General features: G+C 38.5%; 1 protein-coding gene across 3 annotated transcripts in view; it reads left to right on the top strand.

Moving 5' to 3' along the window:
* The window catches only part of ERBB4 (erb-b2 receptor tyrosine kinase 4), a 642,433-nt gene that overhangs the window by 583,372 nt on the left and 42,372 nt on the right, over positions 1–16,689 (top strand). For all 3 annotated transcript variants that reach the window (XM_072121352.1, XM_072121351.1, XM_072121353.1), the window contains exons 21-24: positions 1,449–1,604; positions 4,071–4,146; positions 4,440–4,586; positions 11,660–11,757. In XM_072121352.1, the coding sequence (XP_071977453.1) occupies positions 1,449–1,604; positions 4,071–4,146; positions 4,440–4,586; positions 11,660–11,757 (477 nt within the window). The remainder of the gene's footprint in view (positions 1–1,448; positions 1,605–4,070; positions 4,147–4,439; positions 4,587–11,659; positions 11,758–16,689) is intronic.

The following is a 16,689-nucleotide window of genomic DNA, read 5'->3' as shown; positions in this document are numbered from 1 at the left end:
TGTTAGGTAGATTACACAGATGTGAACAAGCCATCTCCCTGTATGAAGGAGCAGAAATGCAGAAGAGATGTGTTTGCTATTACACTGAATTATGATGATACTGGCGGCCGCCCATGCTTGCCGCCGTCTTACTTGCTGTTGCCACTATGCTGTTTCTGCTTTGTGCCATTCTCCTCTGCGTTCTATGTCTCTCACACACCTTCCTGCTCCTGACCATTGCATCAGTTCCTGATATTTAAAGGGTTAGTGTACACACTTTTGCACATCTTTGGTCTAAAAAGTCACCCTTCTCTGCTGGGCGATGGCTAAGCAATTCATTTCTTGCATTTTTCTGGCTCAATTTCCTGACTCTGATTCTGCTCCGCATCTCTGTTTGTGGCAGCATTAATGACCCTAACCTCTCCTGACTGCACAACCTGTGGCTTGTACCCTGGTGTGTGTTTCCCATGTTCCCCAGACTTGTTGCTTCTTACTTGGATTCTGCTTGCTTTGCACCAGTGTCCTGTGACCCACCTGGGCCTGAAGCTCTGAACACTGAGACCACCACAAGAAGTAGCAACTTGGGTCCATGTTCAGGGTGAAAACGTAAGGGACTAACAGTCTTAGTGGTAGCACTTGTTATATCTATAATCAGGGATTTATACTGTAAGTGAGGGAGTTTGTGTCACAATTAGGTCACTATCATGAATCCCATATTTGCGGGTCCAGTTACAAATTTCACATTGCCCCCCCCCCCCTCCGAGTTTCAGGTTATTCCTCTACCTACAATATGACACTTTTTGTATCTTGTATACTGTACAATATCATTGGCATTTCACATTATATCCCATCTGTCTCACTTGTACTGTATGCTCTCTGTTACTTAGCTCTTACTGGCTAAGTGAAATCTTGCACATGCGCTATTGTCTGGTGCATGCGCAATACAATTTCTCTTTTCTGTACAATACTATCTCCTTGTACTGGGAGGGCACAGCTAGAAAAAGGTGCCTAATTTGCATATTTCATAAAACTATACATTTTTGAGAATCATGTAATACATTAAATTACATTTTATATTTACTTTTATAGGCTAATTTTATTTTATTATAATATACAGAATCGTGCCATAACATCAGTGGGAGATTTGTAGGAGAAGACATACTTTACATTATGGTTTACAAATAAATGTTCAATAATGGAATGTAATATACAATCACCATTATAGCATTTGTACATTATGTAATCTTTTCTAAATGACTATAATACTTTATAGATATGGACCTGTGTAATGAGTTAGCATTTTCTGGATGCTTGGTGCTCTAATCCTTGGATATGCTTTTCAAACATAAAAACAAGAATTGTTTCTATCTGAGTTTAGCAGCATTGCTCTGCAGATATCTGTAATATATAACTATTGAAGAGATATAGCCAATATTTCCTGAATAACATTGTGTTTTTTTGTATGACAGGGAATGATGTACCTGGAGGAACGTCGCTTGGTTCACAGAGATCTTGCAGCCAGGAATGTATTGGTGAAATCTCCCAATCATGTGAAGATCACAGACTTTGGGTTAGCCCGTCTACTAGAAGGAGATGAGAAGGAATACAATGCTGATGGGGGCAAAGTAAGCATTATTCAATGCATCTCGCCAATGTCAGTCAGTCTTAGTGGGTAGTTAGATCTTAGAAATTAAGAATTGTTAGTTGGATAGAAAGCAAAGGGTAGTTGTAAATGGTACATAGTCAAGATGGGCCAAAGTCAACGGTAGGGTACCACAGGGCCCAGCCTCTCTAATCAATTTATAAATTACCCCTTTGAATATAATGTAGAGCTAAGTGTCTTTCTCAGATTATGTTCGATAAAAAAAACTTGTAGAGTACTTAAAAATAAGCTTGATTGTAAAATATCACAGGACACTTGGTAAGCTAGCTACATGGGCAAGTATATGGAAGTACTGTATATGGATGAGGTTTAATGTGAAAATTATACATTGAGGCCACATAAATTGTATGGCTGCATATATACATAATGCTGTAGATCTATGAACTATAAAACAAGAAAAAGGCTAAGGTATTCTGGGTATACGCAACAATACCCAAAGTCAGGCTGACGCTGAGCAAGCAAGTAAAATGTTAGTCTGTTACCCCTAGTTAGTCCCTGAGTACCTTTAGTATGGGAATCAGGTCTGGAATCTACATACCGAAAAGAAAAGATGGGAGTTGAATAGAGATCAGAGACAAGGAACCTGGTTAAGTGGTGCAAGGAGTTTTTTTTATATAAAATAAAAGGCTAGAGAAATTGGGTTAATTTAGCTAAGAAAAGCAACATCTGATGATCTGATCAACAAGTACAAAAATGTGGGTGGCCTGCTCAAAGATCTAGCACATCATTTATTCTTTATGTTTATAGGACCACAGGGCATAAATTCCAGATTTTGAAAAGAAGCTTTAGTCATTTACATAGGAAAAGCTCCTTCATAGTTGGAGTAGTTTAAAGTAGGGAATGTCCTAGCCTAGTAATGACAGAAAATATGGCAGTGTTAAACAAATGGCTAGATGTTGTTGTTGTTTAATGAAAAATAGCATTGTTGGTCACAATTAATCCACAAATAAATGTTGGTCTGGTGGGCCTCTTTATAACAATCTATGAGAGTTGGACTTCTGGAGAGGAATCATTGATCCAAGGATTAGCTGCTCTTGAGTTTTCAAGGAACATATGAACCTTCCATGGCTACTGGAGAAGGACAAAGCAGTTAGTCCTGATCAAACAGAAGTCCAGAAGCTAACAAGCTAGTTTTCTGGGGTCCTGGATGTATTCTTATGCCCTTGAAGCCTTAGAGCCACTCATGTGATACAGTGTGGTGCTACTCAGGAACAAACTCTAGAGCCGAGGAGGCCAACTACCTTCTTACCCCCAGTAGAGAAGTTGAGGTGAAACTTGTTATTGTTCTGGATTCCAGACTGATAGTTTTATTTGCCTAAATGCCAGTGCAGCCTGTTTTCTTCAGTCATGGCTTAAAGAGAATGTTAGCCTAGATCAGCGATGGCGAACCTTTTAGAGATCGAGTGCCCAAACTAGAAATAAACCCACTTATTTAAATGCAAAGTGCCAAAACAGCAATTTAAGTGGTAACATGTTTTGTCAAGGCTTTTAATTGTATCAGCGTCCTGATGACACCAAAACAGTTGCAAGAAAGAGGACAAATTCAGATTATCATTGTAGCTTTCTTCCAGGGTCCCCTGAACAGGATGAATTGCATGGCCTAGAGCAGGACCTACAATAATAACGCAGCCTTGTCCGCACCTCCTTGCTTCTCTTGTTGTCCCAGGCTGCTTTATAATGTGTAGCTTTAAAATAGCCCTGACCACAGCATGTCCTGGGTGGCCAGGGACTGCAGGAGGAGGTTTTGAGTCCTGTCTGGGGTGATTGCCTGGGTGCCCACAGAGAGTGCACCGAGTGCCACCTCTGGCACCAGTGCCATAGGTTCGCCACCACTGGCCTAGAGGGTGTTTCCAAACAAACTCTCCCACCTTTCCCCCTGGGTATCCCCCTAGAGCCTTCTTGGCTAACATTTTTGCTCCAGAGACCTAGGCTATATTTTGACATTTTTCCCTCATTATTCTCAAGTGAAGCAGTGAAGCAAATTTAAGGAAGTGAAGAAACGTTTAAACTAAAGTGAATAAAAGCAGAAATTATTTTTTTTTTACTGTACTTAGCCAGGTTAAGGGTTGTTTATGAAGATCAGACTAATGTTTTTTGATAATCCAGACCCAGATGGGAGATTTAATGAAAATTGCTGACATAGCTTAGAAGGCATAATATGGCTACATTTATGGGAAAAGATCTAAACCCACAAACATTTTTTAATAACATCCAATTGAAGAAATGTATATATACTGTATAGCAGGTGAATTAAATTAAACAATTAAAATCAATGCTCTGACGAGAATACCTCTTTAAGTAACATAGCACATGTTTACTTAAGGCATTATATACCATAGAAATGACTGTCGCTTTATACATTTTCCTTGTAAACTGGTTAACATTAAGTTAGACTAGCAATGGGCTTACTATTATTTTCTGTATACAGATGCCTGTGAAGTGGATGGCCCTGGAATGTATTCATTACAGGAAGTTCACCCATCAGAGCGATGTCTGGAGTTATGGCAAGTATTGACTTCTTTATATAGTAGTATCCTTTGTAGTATTCTTCAGGTGTTACAGTAATTCTACATGTGTTACACTTTGTTATTGCTGATCCCCATAAGCTTGAAAAGTTATTTATATGTTGGAACAGTTTGGTCATTGCTATATGTTAGTAGACAAACCTTACAGGCTTTTAGACTTTCTTCCTCATTTTTATATCAATTTGCATAGTTCTATGGATAGAAGAACTAGAAAAGTCATGTCATAAAAAATCATCACGTGTGGCTAATTGCCTTCAATGTATGTCTTCTAGGTGTCACTATATGGGAGCTGATGACATTTGGTGGCAAGCCTTATGATGGAATTCCAACAAGGGAAATCCCTGATCTTCTGGAGAAAGGAGAAAGACTTTCCCAGCCGCCTGTGTGCACTATTGATGTGTATATGGTTATGGTGAAGTGTAAGTAGATAGTGTGTCCGCAGTAGATAGTGTGTTTGTGCAGTTGTAGCCAAAGATTCTCAAAAACAAGACAAATATAGAAAGTGTTCCTCTCAGAAATGTAGTGGCATACATATACACCCTTTTGTCACAGGGTATAATTGGTTGCTTAATGTTATTAAGTTATACTGTGAAACTTCTTGAAAAGGCCAACAAAATTGATATATGGTTTTGTATGAGGATGTGTCATGCATATACATAATATATGGTGCAACTGAAAATTGGTCGGAACGAGGGCTTAGTTTTCTCATCCAGGTGGTCTTTTGAGAGGTTTCACTGTGTATATTTATTGCTTTATGTTACTGCTACTAGGAGATGCTAGCAACATTTGGAAGTAATTTACTGATGTGACAGGTCAAGTAATCAAGTCAGATGAAAAAGAGTCATTTTGCAGTGACAATATCATGCCAGGGGGGGGGGGGAGTGTAAGCCATGCAATTTCTGCAACCTTTGTCCCTGCCTACTTGCCAGCAATTTGATAAACCAGAGGCCACAACTAGGAAGAGGTCCCTACCCTGGGTGCTCACAACAACAATACAGACCATCAAGAGAGACAGACAAAGATTGAGGTCAAGCAAACAGAGCCAAATCCAAGATGGCAGCAGAGTGGAAACTGAAGCCAGAGGAATACAACTGATCTAGGAAATTGGATAAACAGACAGGGGAGTTTAAATGGAGTGACTGGGTGACATCCCTGCTGTAGATTAGTTTGGCTGTCCATCAGTAAAAATAACACCTGTGACAGAACCTCAACTCATAGACTAGATTTCAATCCGCCCCAAGACTGAACGTTGCTGGGAAAGATATAGGTTACTGAAAAACTTGAGGACAAACCGAATAATTTTCAAGCGTAGATTTAGAGTATGAACATCTATACAGTACTCCTATCTGAGTCCAAAATCACAGCAGCTAACTCCCAAGTAAAGTGAAAACTGAATCATTTTTACCTTAAAAACTTTTATTATATGGAAAGGATGCCTGTTCGTTTTATGTAGTAAGGCTATATTCACATGGCTGTATGGGGGACGAATATGCAGCTGACGTTTATGCACTGTATATACGTCCCCATAGACGGTAATGGGCTCATGGCGCCGTATGGGAGCGGTAGGACTGTACCGTTCCGTAGCCGGGAGAAAGATAAAACATGTCCTATGTGCTATATATCACTATGAAGAGGGATGGGGTGAGCCGGCATGTGCCTGCAGTGCTACGGTACGGCAGGCACACATCGTGTAAATGTCGCTTAAAATCGGGTGACTTATTTCTTATCATTATTGACTTTTATCATCCTTCTGTGAAGCGAAACTTCACAAACTTGATTTCTGGATAAAAGATCTTGCAACAGTCTTCTCAACAAGTTGTTGAGAGGAAGCACATGCTCGCTCTCGCTGTTTTTTTTATTAATGTGTAATTTTGTACACTAGCAGCTGTTTTATTAGTTCTCAGTCTCCGATTTAATTTTGCGTGGGAAATATAGAGGTGTTAACAAACCTCACTTCCTACATCCCCATCTGATTATTTGACAGAGAGGAAAGACATCCCATTATACCATGGTAGGAAATATGTCAGTGTGTTACTGATGCATGATGGAAAAATATTGTGAAATGTTCATAATATATACAGTACATTCTGTGGAAGGCAGATTAGGGGTAAGTTTTGTAGCATACTTTAAGGAAGAAGACCAGCTGAATATCTGTTACAGAGAATATCATGTAAACACCCTTACAGGACAGTTGAAATGGGTGTTTCAATATATATATATATATATATATATATATATATATATATATATATATCAATGATTAATGACTTGGTCTTCATATTAGACTGAAGGTGGTCACGTGCATGGACTTCCCGCTAACCAAATGATTCTTGGTGCAACACAGAGAGCCATGCCAGAAGAACATCTCTTTTCTCTTTGTAGTTGCCAAACTATGTTACTGAAGCTTAGCTCCCTCTCTATAGTATCTGTGCTGAAATTCTAGCCTTTTTTAGCTGAAATCATCTGATAGGTGGATGTCCTGAGAATTAGAATCCCACTTGTTTGATATTGATGGTGAACTCCGGTAATTAAACATCAACAAGCAGTGCAAGATAGCTTATGCCAAGGCACATACGATCAAGAGATGCATTAGAGCACGCATGTCAAACACAAGACAGGTGGACTAAAACCAGCCCGCAACCTTTTGTTATCTTTCCTGGCTCCCTGCCCCTTTGCTGCACTAGTCAGGAGAGCAGTATAGAGGCTAGTGTAATCTCATACTCACCTTTGCTATTCCCCCAAATATACAGCAATCTTCTTCTCTTTACCTGTGTGTTGTGGCTGTATGCGGTGGCTCTGAAGAGCTAGAGTGCTGATACAGTGCTGGGATGGGTGGGCATGCCAGGCACCTTAAGGTTGTCGGAGTGGAGCTTCCATGCCCTGTAAACAACTGGGAACAGCTCCAACAAATTGCAGCGTGTGACACTGGGAGTGATGGAAGTTGTGGGTAAAGCTTAATTTTTTTTAAAGCATTCCCCAGTCCATCTTCTACATTTTCCTGATAGTTGACAACTCCTTTAAGCTTAAAGGATGTAGGTACAGGCGGTCCCTGACTTAAGGACACCCATCTCAATGACCCCTAGTTACAGACGGACCTCTCTGCCCCTGTTACCTCTGTTGAAGCTCTCTAGATGCTGTACTTTAGTCCCAGGCTCAAATGACCAACTGTAAGGTCTCTGTAATACAGCTTTAGTGATAATCCTTGTTCCGATAACAACGCTAAATTTTGAAAATCCAATTGTTACAGGGACAAAAAAATGTTTTGTCTGCAGCAACAATTCTAGAATATACCAGTTCCGACTTAAGGGCAAATTCAACTTAAGAACAAACCATAAGAACCTATCTTGTATGTAACCCGCGGACTGCATGTACATGTATACATATTCATACCCCAAGGTCTTGCAGAAGGATGTTCAACTGTGTGATCACATCAGTGCTGGAGGTTTACCAGGAAACTTAGTGCAGGCGTATTGACTTTCAGCAGTATACAAAATTACAGCAATCCAACCAAGACATATATTTTGGGGATGATACTTATGTCTTCCACAATGTAATTAGAGAAGAGCGAGTCTCTTGTCTCTTGAAGTGTGTCTCTCCAGTCTTTTCAATCTCATTATAAGTAAAATCTCGCCGGAGCTTCTGGCTTCATTTAAGTGCGATTAACGCCTCCCTCCCTTAGCGATGTCCCTTGTCCTTATCTGGTTTATCCCGAAAGGCCACAGCCTAGCAGTACCAGGAGTCTATGATGAAGGAGCCTGTTATTAACAGGAGACTTTGGGCCTGTCGTGTGTTCCTGACAAGAATTCAGAGTCTTGCAATGCCCCCTGCTGACTTAAGCAGATCCTGGGGAGCTTCATATTTAGTTATCGCCACAACAAACTGTTCAAGTCTATGGGAAAAAAAGCCTGTGCTCTATCAGTTCAGCTCTATCACAGGAAACCTAGTCTTATTACTCTATATTCTAAAATACAGTAATGCAATGTAAATAGCCTTAGTGTTACATGGGAATTCAATGTATACAATCTCAATAAAATTTTGATAAATCGGGCTCTCATGATTCAGGTTTAAGGCATTAAAAATAAATAGAGTTCCAGATGGCTGTAATGTTAGTGTCTATACTGTGGTCACAATACCTAGATATCAAGTGATAAAACTGAATATGAAATCAGGTAGACCTCCTGTCATAAGAAGACTCATGACTTGTGTTGACTAATGTTGAGCTTCATTAGAAGTTAGGGTCGGGTTTGGCTCAACCTTCTCCTCTCATTGTAAAGTCTTTGGTTGGTGCTGGCCAGAGGCAGAGAAATCAATGTTAGCAGGGTCCACACCCGGACCCAAGCAGGAATTTCAAATTTCACATTTTCACCGGTGTGCTCATTACTAAACATGCACTTTTGGGTCAATACATGTAACAAGGTCTCTAATCATTTACACAAAAGACCCTTGACAAAAGGGTCTTTGGTCAAAAATTAACTCTGAACGAAAAAAATAGGATGGCTTTTGGGGGTAAGAAAAATAAAACCCCAAAATCTAACATTGGCCAAATCCTTTAAGGGGTTGTCTTAGTTCATAAACTTATCCTCATATGAGTAAGAAAAAAACGGATGTATTATAAATACAACACATTGCGATACTTTAAGAGGAAATTAACCCATGTTTTTATCACTCAGTGTATTTAGCTTTGATAAGATATGTACTATAACATAGTATCTTGTCTCAGTGTATTTGTATTTTTTCTAAAAATTCAATAAAAATTGTTACTAAAAAAAAAAAGAAATATAAGTACTGGTGGGAAAAATGAAAATAGCAAACACTTTATAGTGAACGCTCAACTATTAATGGCCCAAGCCCCCACCACCCTCTGTTTGTACAGTGAAGCTCAGCAGTCCATAGTTATGCAGCCCCTACAGCTGCACTATAAGCTGTAGCGGATGGGCACCTGAAAGTGACAACATTGCTTAGCATCTGTATACAGAGACCGGTGATGATGGATGCCATTGCTCTAAACCAGAGCGCTGAAGAGAGGTGAATACAAAGTATTTGTAATGTTGTATATCAAATATTGTGTTTTTAGGTGTTTATCAGTTTACTCAACACGATAAAATTAGAAATAATATAGATAATTGTATGAAATATTCTGATCAGTTGCAAAAATACAAAGTAATTGGATAAAACCAGGCAGAACTCTTTACCTTATAGATCATAAAAGCCACAAAATAGGACAACTGCGCCAATTTAATCAATAGACAAGGAAAAAGTTGCTTTTCACTTAATGCAGATGATATTTATTGTTATTATTATTATTGTTATTGTTGTTTTCAACCCGTGGACAAGATGAGCGGCTATAAAAAGACAGACTGTGTGCAAAAGAGTTAAATCCCTGTGAGCTGCACTGCAAATACTCTGAAATGCTTTGTACTTTATCTTTTCAGTGTAAGCACAGAAAGGACATGCACCAGTAAACAGGGGGCTCGGAGAAGGAGGGAGCGGGAGGCAGGGACATGATATATATGGTTTTCTGTAATGCTCTGTTCTGGAGAGAGACACGTATTTCACCTTGGCACAAATAACTAACTTCTCCCCTGCCAGAGGGCCCAGCAAACCATAGCAGAATGATTCTACCCCTGTCCTATCATAGAGCGCCACAACACATTTCTGTAGAGGGGTAATATGTCTCCTTACTGATCTAACATGTGTACAACATGCCATCAAATGGGTTTAGATTTTCATAGTTTTGTGTTTCTTCTTTTTTAATATCCATATGCAGCTACATGGATGCGGCCCAAGTGTATAGTGTAGTTTATGTATATTATTTATCTAGGATATAAAGGTGGAACAAAACTTGATAATAATAATAACTAATATGCCACACTCACTTACAGTATAATGTCACCTGGATAACAGTGCTCCTAAATGTAATTTTTAGCTGGTGACAGGTTTCAAAAGCCTATCCTGTGCTGATTTTAAAATGTCTTTCTGAATTATTTCAGCAGTTTAGATAAGTTTAATTTAATTTTACCTGTTCCCAGCTAGCAGTGTGTAGTAGGTTGTGGGGGAAGGGGGGAATAGAGTTTCAACCTGTGTGTGCCTGAGTCAATCTCCTTGCTGCCACACTCACCCAGCTCCCTCCCCCCTCCCCATTTCCGGTCATGTGTATTGAGCTGGCAGGTGAGGGAGGGGGATGGTGTGGAGGAGAGGGAGAATGCAAGAGGCACACACAGGCTGCAGCTGTCCCTCCAGGCAGGGAGCCAAGGAATGTAAGAAATACTGAATACTGTAAGACTACTGAAATGCTTCTGAATGCTGACAATGGCATTTTTTAAATCAGAATAGCATAGGAACCTGTCACCAGCTAATAATTACATTCCTGGTAACAGGTGTGCTTTAAAACATACCCCCATATACTGTACATACACTCTGTAGCCCATCTACAATATTTTAATGTATAGTATATTAAATCTAAATAAATTATGAGTGTCCACCCCCTAAATTGATATATACAGAGCCCCCCCCCCAATTTACAAAATTAGTATACAGCCCCCTAATTTATAAATAGTGCCGTTCTAATAAATGAATATAACACTACCCCAATGAATTTATATGCATTATTTCAATTAAATTATGTGCAGCTTCCGTGTATAGCACCCCCAGTTTACTTATATACAGTACCCCATCAGTTTCATACCCTGATCCACCCTCCCATTTTAATTATAAACAACTACTTCCATCCCAGTTTAGTTACATAGATTAGTTGATAACAGCCATACCTACATTTTAATCCTAGGAACCATTTTAAGCCCCGTTCTTCCTGTGTTTAGTTATATACAGAACCCCATAAATTATACTCACATTTCCCTCTCCTGTTTTATTATATAAAAACTCCCTTTTAAAAATGTATTGATAAGAATGTAGCTATTTTAAAGATAAAAAACAGCTACTCAGCTTTGCCCACACTGTTTTCTTCTCCTTCTTCTCCTGGCTCTTCTGCAAGATCACGATTCTATGCAGGTACCCAAGCCAAGCGAAGTGAAGTCATCAGATGTCACCTGTGCCCCCTAGATTAACAGAGCAATGCAGACAAATGGGTCTTCACTGTCCTTCTCTACCACTTACATCTGGGTCTTAAAGACACAGATGCAATTGATATTACTTGGACAGTACAGACTTGTCAGCTGCAGTGCTGTACTTCTGGTGTGTGATTTGGGTAGCTTCCCGAGTCCCCCACTTTACCTGCAGCTCTTCTGCTGCCCCCTTCTGACCTCTGCTATATGTATCAAAATAAGATTGTCTTGTGAAACTGGTCATCTTGTGACACACATGTCTGGAGATATCTAGCCACAAGGAAAATTAATGAAGTTTGCATCCTTATGTGGACATATAAGGGAATTGTTATGAATACCCAGAATTCCAAATTTTTAATAAATGTTGCATGTTACATGTCACTATGTAAAAAAATAATATGTAATATTTGTTTTTTTTTTTCTCTCCAAAGGCTGGATGATTGACGCTGATAGTCGTCCCAAATTCAAGGAGTTGGCTGCAGAGTTTTCCAGGATGGCACGAGACCCTCAGAGATACCTTGTCATACAGGTAACGTATAAGCTTATGGGAAAAATTAAAGGCAATTTCACAATATCAACTACTGCATATGTCAACGACGTTCCTTAAACCAGAATATAATATAACATATTTATACAATGTTTCTGGTTAATTTAATTTTAACTTTGTTTTGCTCCCAAAACTGTAAACCACAAGGTATATGCAGTGGTTCAAGTGGTTTAGACAAACTTTAAAGTGTTTGACCAAAGCACATAAAAGCTGCTGCAGTTTGCCTTACAAATGTGCAGTTTGCGCCAGAGGAAAAACCAGGGAAAACCATCTCCTTCCTGTCCTTACTATGCCATCAACTAAACTGCTCAGAAAAAGTGATAATAAAAAAAATATTCAGCTTCTTCGTTCTTGCAATGTGCATCAGGTTCATCATCACTGGCACATGTAGTTGTGATTGAGGTAATTCTTAAGAGATTTTACTGTAATATAACAGTTTGTTTGTGTTAGTTGGATGCATTTATGTTCTTATTTTTGTGACACATAGGTTTTTGTGCATTTATTAGCAGTTTTTTTTTTTTTCATGTGCCCGCAGTTGCCACCATATTTATCTTTGTGTTTTGTCTGCTTCCAGATGCTATTTTTTGATTTTCTTCTGGGTTATGCCAAAAAAGTCTAAAACAATTCTCAAAAAACTCCAGTCTCCCTGGAGTATAAGTTGCCCAAAAATGTGCCACTTTTTTCATAACTCAAAATTTAAACAATCATTAGGAGAGAATTATGAGCGGTTTCTCAGAGTAGAACTGTTCTAGTTGGCCATGGCAACCAATCAGAACTCAGCTTTTTATTTTCCCACAGCTGTTTTTAAAATTAGAGCTGGACTCTGATTGGTTGCCATGGGCAACTAGAACAGTTAAGCTCTCAGTTAAATCTCCCCCATTGTGCTTATGACCTCATATGCAATATTTATCTAAATGGCAAATCCACTGATGAGTGGCAGAAATGTTTAAAAAACTGGCACACTTTTGCTTCCTCATGATAAATGACCAAGCTATTATTTACAATACTCTTCACGCTCAGCGACAGATATGTCTGTCACTAAGCTGATTCCGGTTTAGATCGTCATTGGAGCTAGACTGGCATCAGTATACAAGGGGTGTCAGCTGTAACACTAGCGGTCATTGTCAGCTCCGATTGCCGTTGTTTATTCCGTTAAATTCGGTGGTCAGCATGGCTTTGGCATTTAAATTGCCTCCTGGGGATCTCTCCCTCACAATGGCCTCCCTTTGCCCCCCTTCATCTTTGAAGGGCACTGATGGTTGCACTGGGAGCCCTGAGGTCCAATCAAGACCCCGGGGATGCCTACAGGCAGTGCTGAACTAATACCCTGCAATACATGTGGAACATGAGAAAAAAAAAATTGAATGTTCTTAAATAAAAAAAATAATTTAATGAAAATGCCTATAAGCCCATTAACAATAAAATAATGTGAAAACCCACCACAAATAAAAAGTGATCAAAAAAGTGATCTACTCCAGAATGATAAATTATGCACAGTTCAACATGTCCCGGAAAAAACAAGCCATCAAACAGCTCCATTGACAAAAAATAAAAGTGTTGGAAGACTTGATCCAAAAACAATAGATTTCTCCCTACATTGGGTTTTATTTTTCCAAATTTAGTAATGCGTAAAACAAAATATATAAGTATAAGTCTGTATTTGTACTGATCCATGGAATAAAGATAAGGGGGCATATTTATCATACGCTGGTGCTTCTGCCTCTTGATGTATCGGGGCAGCCGGCTGTGCAGCGTTTATCCTACGCCACATAGGCCGGCCGGCCCTCTCCCAGCTGACCGCGCACTCTGCTCAGCCGGCTGCGCCCCACCCCCTCTCCGTCCCGCCCCTTCGCAGCCCACTGGAGTGAAGGTGTCGGATCGGGGCAAATAATCGCAAGTGCTAGCAAAAAGCTAGCATTTGTGATTATTTAAGGTCATCTGTGCCACGCCAGTGGTGCTGAGGTCATGATAAATATGCCCCAAGATGCTTATTAGGCTCTAGTGTAAACACCAAAAATAAAAATAAAAAATCAATTATAGGAGTTAAGGCCTTTCTACTGCTCCGCCCCCCAAACAGTTTATACATTTTCAACAAAATCCTCTAAGTTCTGTAGGGCAAAACTGTCAGTTGCATGGCACTCCTATTCTTCTACTCGGGAGAAATTGCGTAAAAAATGTTAACATGTGTTGTCTCCTTTTATCTGTTGGGAATGTGTAAATTTTAGGGCAAAATGAATGTATTACCAACAAAATTACACCATTCTAAATTTCCCTTCCATTTTGTTTTGTAATACTATGCAGCCCTCAAAGGGTCAAAACGCTTCCTAAAAGCAGTTTTTAATAGTTTGAGTGTACTTTTAAAAATGGGGTTGGGATTATAGGGGGATTCTAATAATTTATTTTTCAAACATATTAAAAAATATATCCCAAAAATTTCAATTTAGAAATTTCCAAAAAAAACTGAAAATCTCTGTTTGATTGTAAGCTATCTAATGCCATATTAGAATAAAAGGACTTTTAAAAATGATGAAAACATAAAGTTGGAATATAGGAAAAATTTGTAAGAAACTGGTTTGAGTGGTAAAATTACTAGTGTCAAAAGCAGATTATTTTGAAATTTGAAACTCTCAAAAAAACCTGGCAAATTTAAATACATTTTTATAAAATTTTTATAAAATGTTATTTTTATATAAATAAACACAAAACATATCAACCAAAATTTACCACTAACTTGAAGTAGAACGTATCATAAAAAAAAACATCTAAAAATCATTTTGGCAAGTTAAAGTGTTCAAAAGTTATAACTATATAAAGCGCCACATGCCAGATTACAGAAAAAGGGTCTGTGCCTTATGTACAAACTACCTATGTCCTGAAGGGATTAAAACCCACTGCTTCTTTCAATACCATTGTATAAAATATTTTTTATAAAATATTGTAGGTATGTGCATCTATAAAGATTCATTTATTGTTGTTTTTTTTCATGTAAAAGAGTAGCTGTCATTTCAGATAATTTTCAGTATTAAGGGGGAGTGTGGAGAATATTTTTTTAATATACTACTTATATACTACTTGACACATTTTGCATAGTTTGTAAAGACACAGTCTGCAAAGTCTGCATTGTGTTTGTTTACACAACTCTGAGTAGTGAATGTTAACCCTTTCTACTCTCTCCCCGACTGTAGTATGGTATGGGCATTATTTTCAAACATCAAGCTGAAAGTGAAGGAGTTTATTCTTACTGATCACAAGCACAGGGAGATTATATGTAAGTTCATAGTCAGCCAACATACATGGACACTCTACAGGCTGGAATAGGTATCTCTACAAACCTGTTTCTTTACAAACTAAGCCGAATTTCTTAATACAGTATAGTAGAAAAATCTGCACAACACTCCCCTCACATTCCATTAAAATGATCTTGGTTATGCTTTAAAATAGAGTTTCATTAAAATTTAAGGTACATTATACAGTGAAGTGTCAGGTCAAACCCCCAGCATATAATTCCCTACCTCACGGTACTAATAGCTCACTGAAAGTAATCATTACAGTTCTATATTTTACACATCCAAAAATACACAAACCACCCCTCATGAATCTCATGAATGTGCAGATTATTCCTTATCCCTTTCACACTTTCACACCATTTTCTTCTCATGTTGCTATAATCCAGGTTCATTGTATGTATTCTATAACACATTTGTATCTGTCCTCCTATTGTCGTCCCCATGCTGTTACCAGGAGCTAGAATATGTCTATTGTCCCCAGTGATGCTGAGTTACCGCCATTGTGCTCTCGGGAAGATAATATAATACCAGGATATCACACGGGATTGTAGTGTCACACTCTTTTAGAACGTAATTGCAGTAACATCACCAGCCTTCCGCAGGTGGCCTTCTGCTTAAAGCAGCACAGAGGACAAGTCTTTAAGTAGATCCTGCCAATTTAATTGACTTCCATAAAGAAACATAATTATAGGATTCATTTCTGCGTCTTTCAAGATTATGGAAATTTGCTCACTTTGAGTGTTCAGAAGTAAAAAGTAGAAATGGTGGTTTCTTGTTAGACTTAGGATAAACCAATAATACCATCTATTTCTCATGTATGAATGGCTATTGAGTATAATATAAAGGGATACATGATTATAACTCGTATTATGCCTAAAATTATTCCAAATTCTAACCCACCTAAGACCGTTATCTTGAGATGCACCTACTTTAAGGGGACATAGCTGTGCTACCAAAATTGCTTGTGCATAAGGCCATATATAAATATTGAGGGAGCTATGTTCCCGTCATACCTCTGACATAGGCAACCTGGAGGACTCATTTGCATGAAAAAATATAATTGTTATATCTGCAATCTATACGATTAAAATTTTCTAAGAAATTCTCTAAGTCCATTTCTCATACTGTGAATGACAGCTGAAAATAAGTGCTCATTGCTCGGCGCTATGATTGACAGCCATCATCTGAAAATGAAAAAAACTCTCCTCATGGAAGGGAAGTTCACTTTATAACATTTTTTCAAGGGGCAGTTGTGAGACTGTCTAGAGCTGATTTCAAAAGGACATAACTTTGGTGTGCAGAATTCCTATGCAGTATACTATAGAATAATAATACCGCAGTTAGACAGAAGAAAATGAACGATATTTTGGGGAAAAAGGTGAAACAAATTCATACACTTAGAATACAAATAAAATTAAAAATATTGCGGAAAGAATTAAAAAGGAGTTGCCGCAAATATAAATCACTGTGAAAGAATTCTACGGCTGAACCCCCTGGTCTTTGACACAGTTTATTATGTTGTGTGTTAGTTACATTTAATGATGCTAATCATTTTGAGGCTACCTGTGACTATTTTGTCTGTCACTGCAAGTGCAATTTCTTCAGCAGAAAACAAATCCTCATACAG

Source organism: Engystomops pustulosus, chromosome 8 (assembly GCF_040894005.1).
Source record: "Engystomops pustulosus chromosome 8, aEngPut4.maternal, whole genome shotgun sequence".
Lineage (NCBI taxonomy): Eukaryota > Metazoa > Chordata > Amphibia > Anura > Leptodactylidae > Engystomops > Engystomops pustulosus.
This window is presented reverse-complemented; position numbering and strand designations above follow the sequence as displayed.